An 8,301-nucleotide genomic window follows, 5' to 3' on the forward strand; every position below is an offset into this window, starting at 1 on the left:
TGATGTGAATAGGCGATGTAGAAGATTTGGAGGGAATAGAGCGTTGCAAATGGATCGTAATGATGATTGGCGATGCGAGGAAAATAAAGGAGTAGGCCGAAGAGGTGAACGTGATGTGCATAGAGAGTCGTTGGCATCCACATGGCGGACGAGCTTTGAAAAGAAAATTACTGCTGGGCCAATGAAGGAGTCGAGATGTGAAGCTACCAAATATGAATATGAAGGTACATTTAAAAATTATAGTACTTGTGATATTATATGTCGTCGGTGTTTAAAAGTTCACTACACCGAAAACGGCTAACGACAACGGATAAAATCCGTTGTCGTAGCCTTTTTAAAACTGTTGTAATTGAGGGTGTTGTTGAAAGTCCGTTCAACGACAACGGTTTTTATCCGTTGTGGTATGTCAAATTTGCGACGGTTTTTAAAAACCGTCGCTAATAAAAGTAGCGAAGATTTTATTCAAAACCGTCGCTAATTCAAAATTAGCGACGGTTTATTAAACCGTTGCTAGTTCAACTTAGCGACGGTTTAATCAACCGTTGCTAATTTAAAATTAGCAACAGTTAGAAATCAAGACTGTCGTTACTTTTAGCGACGGTTAGTAATCAAGATTTCCGTCGCTAATTTGTTTCGAAAAATAAAAAAAATACTTTCAAATAATTTAATAAATCTAAAAAAACTATTAATCGAAACTAAAATTGTGTAAAAGAAAAAAATTTTAAGTGTTGTGAAGTAGTAAAATCGTGTAACACAACATCTGAGAGGTATGATTTGCTTTCTTACCTTAATTCTTTGTTGTGTTGTATTCAAGAATTTGGAGTGAGATTTGAAAATGTGATGTCTAGAGGGTCTAACTATGAATTAACGTTGTTGTCGAGGAGTCATGGAGGTGAGAGTGGTGAAGTATTGATTGAGTTATTCTCAAATGTTATTGATTTTGATTTCTCAAAATCTTTCAAATTGATTAAACTTAGTCATGGCTATGAATTGTATGCATTAGGCTTAAAATTTTGTGAGGTGTTAAATGATTACATGGATAGTACATTTAGTATGTCCTATTTGCATGATTCATATTTGTTTGATGATGTCTTTGGAAAGAACATGAATGAATATAATAATTTTTATGTTCATAATGAATACAATTTTAAGGAGAATAAATTCTTCATTCTATATTCATTGCATGAGTTACGTGCTAGTGAGGCATATTGTGGTGTTTTTATCTTTGATAAAATGCATGATATATGTGTTGATTGCATATAAAGAGGCATATTGAGTGGGATTGTGAAACATGCATCGCATATAAGAGATTGACATTTCGGCTAGATTCTTTTATCGTGCATGAACTACGTCTTATTTCTAGTGATCAAATGTCGTACATGTGTATGTAATTTGTTGTGTTGTTAACTAGGTCTAAGAAAGAGAGAAATCCTATTTTTGTGATACTTAATGATATCTTATTTTTATTATTTGGAGTCATGTGTTACTTTTCGTTTGGAGTAATAGATGAATACGTAAAAAGGGCAACCGTGAAGTTGGGATTTCAAGTGCGGGTGGAGCGAGCAAATGATAGCACCTACAATCTAGTGTTGAAAGGTAAGCATGTTTATAATTTAATTCTTTTATTTCTAAAGTGCTTCGTTTTTGTGTAGGTAGCCAAGATTTGAGGACATATCTTTTTGAAGAATGGAAGTATGATATGAATCTGGTCGGGTATGAGTGCAAATGATTGGAAGGATATTAAAGAAAGCATTGCATTGACTCATGAGCAATCGAGAAGAGCTTGAAAGCAAGGTTCCAAGCCTCGAAGGAGTCGTGATGCATAGGACTGAGTTTGAAGGCCAAGTGAATGCAATTAACTGTGGAGCAAGATAGATGCATGGACTAGCGTCACAGCGCTACGGAAAAAGCGCTGCAGCGCTTGAAGGAAGCTGCCTAGCACCTAGGCTCTACATTCTAGCGCCTAGGCGCCACCAGGGCCGAACCTGTAGCTCCTAGGCACTACAGACAAGCGCCTAGGCGCTAGCTTTGCCGAAGCTTCAGCGCCAAGGCTCTACTAGACCAGTGCCGCAGCGCGCCGCAGTGCAGATTTTAGATATTGAAACCCTAGATTGCGATTTTGTTGTATTTTATTATATAATCCATTGTAAACACGAATTGTAGAGAATTAACATTGAGTTTTAATATATTTTGTGAGTTTTTCTCTTAATTTCAAAGTTTGGCTTTGTATACACCTTTGTGTGTTTCTCAAATCAAAAGTATTAAAGTTTAATACTTTGTGGCGTTTATCGATTGTTCTTCACTCGGATTGTCAAAGACGAGTTCTTTGAAGGTTCGCTTGAGATCGATTTTTATCTTCGTTAATATTTTTTGCTAAGTTCTTCGTAATTTAGAGGTGAATATTACAACATTACTTGTTTTAAAAAGATTCGGACAACATAACCTTTTCTTTGTTTCATCGAATCGAGGGCGTGACTCCATTTTTTAACGTGTTTTCTTTCCATGGTCGAAGAATCGCATCAATTACTCCATCTCACTCAGAAATAGAGGCCATTACAGAGGCTGTAGAATCTGTGGCAGATGAGCGAATGAATGCATTTTTATGTACTCTTTTTCCTTAGGAGGAAATTAAACGAGCGGTCTGTGACATGAACTCGTCTAAAGCACTAGGACCAGATGGTTTTACACCTCTGTTTTACCGGAAATTAAGGCTAGTGGATGGGGAAGACATTACTAAAGCGGTTCTTTCACTTCTCAATGGTCAGGGGGATTTGTCTGAATGGAACATGACACTCATCACTCTTATCCCAAAAATCAATGACCCAGCATCACTGAAGAGTTCGGGTCTATCAGTCTTTGCAAAACTTGTTATAAGATTATTGCTCAAGCGATCACAAACAGATTCAGGCCTTTCTCACAAAAATCATTGATCCTTTCCAAAACGCTTTTATCCCAAGTAGACTAATTATTGGTAATGTTATTGAAGGATTTGAATGCGTACATTGGATGCGTAATAATCGAAATGTGAAATCGAGATTTGCAGCATTGAAGTTGGACATGAGCAAAACTTACGATAAAGTGGAGTGGACTTTTCTTAAATAAATGTTGTTAAAAGTTGGGATATGTAGAGACTTGGGTCAAATTAATAATGAAGTATGTTACGACAGTTTCATATTATTTTACGACAGAATTATCTCAATAAGCTACAGTAGCTCATGTTCTAAAAATGTTAACACTGATTAATTAAATCGAGTTTGGTTTAAAATACTCGAAATAATCCTTCGTGAAGAAAATTGATATAAGGCCGTTAAAGTTTTAGAATTTATGGAGCAGAAAATATAAGTTTTATTTAATTTTAATTCAGATCCAATAATATATTAAATAATACAACAAGACAATTATAAAAGGCTTTTATGTCAAGTGCCCACAATCATTCTGAGCTTTGATTAAAGCCCCACAAGAGCATGACTTTGCCATAGGTTGCTCACCAACCCAAATTCCTATAATAATATATAGGTGGAGTTGAAGGTGTTGGGTTTGATTACCGGTTTGTTTGACTTACTAATTACCCAATATTCCTACCAATAAATTAAGAGTACACTCATTTCCAAATCATTTCCAAGCCCCTTTTTTTATCCACTAAATATTTGTTATATATTATATAATGTGATATTATAATATATAGTATATACTTTTATACTATATTATAAAGAGCGAGCATCTTGTAATAACTTTCATCACTTTGAAATTGCAATTTAGACACTTATTTTTCAATAATTTACTAATTATTATTTTTCCTATTATCTTTTTTTTTTATTTTAAGTCTTATTGTTTTGACTTAATATAAATTAACAAAAAATTTAAAATAAAATAAATTTATGTATTAACTCTAAAAAATATTAATCATAAAACAAATTATACAAATACGCAACGAATGCATCGAAATACTAATATATATTATTAAGTTTGAGCTCCGTTGAGCAATTATTAATTTATGAGACGTAGATCAACTATCAATTATTTTCCCCGGAGATACCATATCCAAAATATTTTTATTCATGTGAAAAAAAAAAACATTTGACTGAAAAAATTTATTTTGAAATAAATACACTTAAAATGCCTGAAAAAATATAACTCTCTTCATACAACCTTATTTTTATAAAAAAAATAACAATTAATAAAGAAAATTCCAAATATACACTTGATAGTAATAAATCATTTAATATAATAACAAGGGAGTGTTTGCAATATACTATTAAAAATGTGATTAAATTTAAAGATCATGAAGAAGTGTGGAAGAATCAGAGGTGAATGGTGTTTGAAAACAAAAGTGAAAAAGTGAAAATAAGACGTGGATAATGTTTATAAATAAGTTATTTTAATATTATTTTTTTTTTACCTAAATCACTTTTGTAGAAGCATAATCAACAACTCACTATATTTTAGATTTCAAATAATACTTTTTTTAATTAGAGTTCGTATTTTCCTTCGGTAATTATAGTTAGCGACTGATTAACGATGGATTATATGTCACTTGATCTGGTCGCAAAGGAGAATTACAATACCTAAAATTTAATATAACTAAAACTTTATTTATATTAATACTTAATATAGAGTTTTTTAATCTTCTGGACATCAAAATCAATCCTTGTTTGATATATATGCTTTTGTGTGACAAGAATTCTTAATTTAATACAATGAAAAATGGAAGAGGTATAAGCCAAGAAAAATAAATAAAATAATTAGGCGAGATTGCCAATAAATGAGCGTGAATTCTTCACTTTTTCCCCTATTCATGATCATCCCATGTTGTTCATACACAATGTCAGTAAAAGTTTAATACCAACATCATTAAATAAAAGGCTGTTGTTCTAACATTATTAAATGCAGTAGAAATTAATAATTAAATTCCGAGTTACCCTTTTTTTTTATTTAATTCTTGAGAATAAAAATTTGATATTAAATTTCACAGTTTCGATCTTGCCGAAATAACCACCCACTCCTCCAACATCTTGAAATAACTACTCAAACAACTGTCACTCGTGGTTCAGTTCACCTTCAAATTTCATCTTTTTTGATTCACTTCAAATCATCATTTGTATATACGTGTGTACATATGAAAATATATGCATATATATATATATATATATATGCAGCTGAAAGAATTTAATAATCCGTGCTTGTTTTCACTTCCTTTTCACCAAGAAAATAGAACTTTCAACTGATCGGGATCACTGTAAAAATATAGGAAAAAATGTTTGATTTTCTCTTCGGATGGAGAAAGGCGTCGAAATGGTGAATGGGGTCTCAAGATTTTGTTCTTTGTTTAAATTTATGGTGATATACGACAGTCTCGAAAAATTCGAAATGATCAAGATTCTGACTAAATTTTCTTTGCTGATGCAGTAAAAGTCTGATAAAAAAGTTGCAATGCCGTGTGAAGCTTGTGACGAACAAGAAGTGCTGGATTGTGAGACAGTTGAGGCAAGATGTGGCTGAGCTGCTCAAGAATGGTCATCCTCAAACTGCCTTTGAAAGGGTAAATATCTCTGCTTTTACATTCGCTGATCTCATGTGAATTTCTTCTTCTCTTTCTCGAAAATTTATCCGCCAACCCTGATATCGATCACTTCACATATTTTCAGTTCTTTGTTGTTAAAGTTTCCTACGATTTTAGATTTTGAAATCCGAATCTCTTGTCGTCTTGACATGTATGGCATGTCCTTGTGTTTCTTGACATGAAGCTAGATGTTGCTCATTGTGTTTAGCTGTAATATTTACATTAATTATATCGAATACTATAAATTAAGTTCGAGGCTATATATTACGAATACATCTTGGTGTATGATCTTTTTAATTTGTATTTATTTATTTTGCCAAAAAAAATAAATATGTTCAGGTTGAGCAGCTTCTCAAGGATCAGAGCATGGTTGAAGTGTATGATCTCGTCGGCAGTTTCAGTGAATTCATAATAATGAATCTTCGATACATCAGAAAACACAAGTATGTATTCATATATTGAATTAAAATTCAGCTACTGCTATACATCACCTATTTTTTTTATACATAATATAATATAATATAGAATGAACAGCCGTTTTTATGACAAATTTTTTGAGAAATTAAATGAAGAAAAAAATTTGATTAGGGACTGTCCAAATGACATCAATGAAGCAGTATCAACTCTAATTTTCACATCAGCAAGACTAGGCGATTTACCGGAGCTCCTAGCGCTTAGGAAGCTGTTTGCAGAACGATATGGTCTCAGTTTTGTTACGGCTTCACTCGAATTACTCCCTGGAAATCTTGTAAACAATCAGGTTTAGCAATCAAGAAATTGCTTTAACACCAGAAACGTTTGTTAATTAGATGAATATAAGTATATATAAGAATTAAGACACACGTAGAACCATACTTGATTTCTTTGATTGCAGATAAAAGAGAATCTTGTTTACACAAAAAAAGTGACTGATGATGTGAAATACAAATTGCTGGATGAAATAGCTAGCAGTTGTGTTGAACCAGGACCCTTGTTTCTTGAATACAAACCATCCGACTCGCTTGAAAACGGGGTAATTTTTCGTGATATTTGTCTTATAATGTCATAAAAGAATCATGTCCATGCAGACAGGACGTGTCATCTCTCTAAAATCTAGGTATCTTGTGACTTGATCAAACTGCAGGAAACCCAAACTAACACTACTCGAATTTCTAGCAATGAGATTCAGACAGGCAAAGCTAATGGAAAAATTTGTAATATCGCGACACAAACGGAAGGAAAGATTGTAAACATTGATTATCAATCTGATAGATTGAGAGAAGATGAGAAAATTTCCCCAAATGCAATCCAGTTATCAGTTCTTGGCGAAAATAAGATACTTGGAAAGCCTTCATATAACGGAAACGACTCATTTTCTTCATCGTCTTCTTCAGAAACCTCATCTAGACTACCTGCGGAAATGATATATCTAGATGACATTGAGGAGTTTGTATCCCCAGCGACCAAGAATGGACGTGTCCAAGATCAGAGGCTATTTATGTTCAAACCATTCGAAATCCCTTTGGAAGGGTCAGCAGAACATGTTAATCATGATGTCATTCCTTTTAAGGGACAAAAGCTTTTGCAGTATGAAAACAATTCAGTATCAAGAAGCTCAAGAATGGTAGAAGAACAGAGCAGAAAAAGAACGAGGCGAAGATCATCGGTTTCTCAAGAAAATAGAAACGTGACAGATGCCGAATGCGAGCTATACTATGGCATCTCTCACGATGCATCAATGGCTCAAAAACACGAATCCTGCTATCATCAAAGAGAAGATAAATACAAGATTTTAATAGATTCATTTGATCATGAAGGAGGAAACAGAGAGAGAAGTTGCTATCTCACAGTCAAGAGCAGCATTAATGTCATAAGGTGTGGCTATGATAGTATGGGATTTGTCTGGAGATGCAATTCCAATTCAAATATCTCCAAGAAATGCTGTTTAGAACATCCCCATTACTTCTATTTTCGAGACAGAAACGAGTCCTTGGAACATATCTCTTCAACACCGAAAACAAAGGATCATCCAATGCAATCTACAAAGGAAGCAAAGACTGATCAGCATAGGCCAGATTTCTGCAAAGATTCTATTAGATGCAAGTTGCGAGGCGAGGCGAGAAACGAGGCTCATTTGCCGTGTTTAAGGGCAATGACTATGCCAAATGCCAGGCCAGTTGAGATTGCTACGGATAACATGTTCAGATCAAACTCATTTCCACTAGATACTCCCCGTTCGTGCCGCCATATCCATCCAAAGCTCCCGGATTATGATGAACTCACCGCGAAGTTCATGGCGCTCAAACGAGAAAACCTTCAACGACGAGCAAGCCAATAATAAAAGTAGTACTGAAGATTAAGGCTGGTGCTGTATTTTATTCCCAGTTCCAAGAACATTATTAGTTTTTATTTTTTTGTTGATTTAATTTATTGAATGATTTGTGTTGTTATTTTCTTTATCAGTAACGAAAAGGGTTGCATGAAAAATTGTTGCCGCTGCATATTGCATGTGACTAGAGATGTAAACGATCCAAAACAAACCAAACAGTATCATGCTTGATCTCGGTTTGTTTAAGATTGTTTGAGGCTCGAGCTCGATTCGAGCTTCTATTATCAGGCTCGAGCTCGGTTTGTATTGAAATTACTGAGCTCGAGAAAAGCTCGTGCTCGGCTCGTTAAAAGCTCGTTTAGCATGTTAATCAAGCCAGACTCGATCTTGATTCACTAATAGCTTGTTTAGCATGTTTAACAAGCCTGGTTTG

General features: G+C 34.0%; 1 protein-coding gene across 3 annotated transcripts; it reads left to right on the forward strand.

Annotated features, from left to right (window-relative positions):
• Positions 1–4,998: 4,998 nt before the first annotated feature.
• On the forward strand, positions 4,999–7,989 carry LOC140984219 (uncharacterized). 3 transcript variants are annotated; one of them, XM_073451476.1, is made up of 6 exons: positions 4,999–5,304; positions 5,407–5,539; positions 5,900–6,003; positions 6,149–6,320; positions 6,435–6,572; positions 6,684–7,989. In XM_073451476.1, the coding sequence occupies exons 1-6, from the start codon at positions 5,300–5,302 to the stop codon at positions 7,875–7,877; spliced, it is 1,746 nt and encodes a 581-aa protein (XP_073307577.1). In that variant the 5' UTR covers positions 4,999–5,299; the 3' UTR covers positions 7,878–7,989. The 3 variants fall into 3 exon arrangements, with proteins under 3 accessions (XP_073307577.1, XP_073307576.1, XP_073307578.1); XM_073451475.1 differs by having other exon boundaries at positions 4,999–5,295; XM_073451477.1 differs by lacking the exons at positions 4,999–5,304; positions 5,407–5,539 and adding an exon at positions 5,564–5,711.
• The last annotated feature ends 312 nt before the right edge of the window (positions 7,990–8,301 follow it).

The sequence above is a fragment of the Primulina huaijiensis genome, chromosome 9 (genome assembly GCF_012295235.1).
Source record: "Primulina huaijiensis isolate GDHJ02 chromosome 9, ASM1229523v2, whole genome shotgun sequence".
Classification (NCBI taxonomy): Eukaryota; Viridiplantae; Streptophyta; class Magnoliopsida; order Lamiales; family Gesneriaceae; genus Primulina; species Primulina huaijiensis.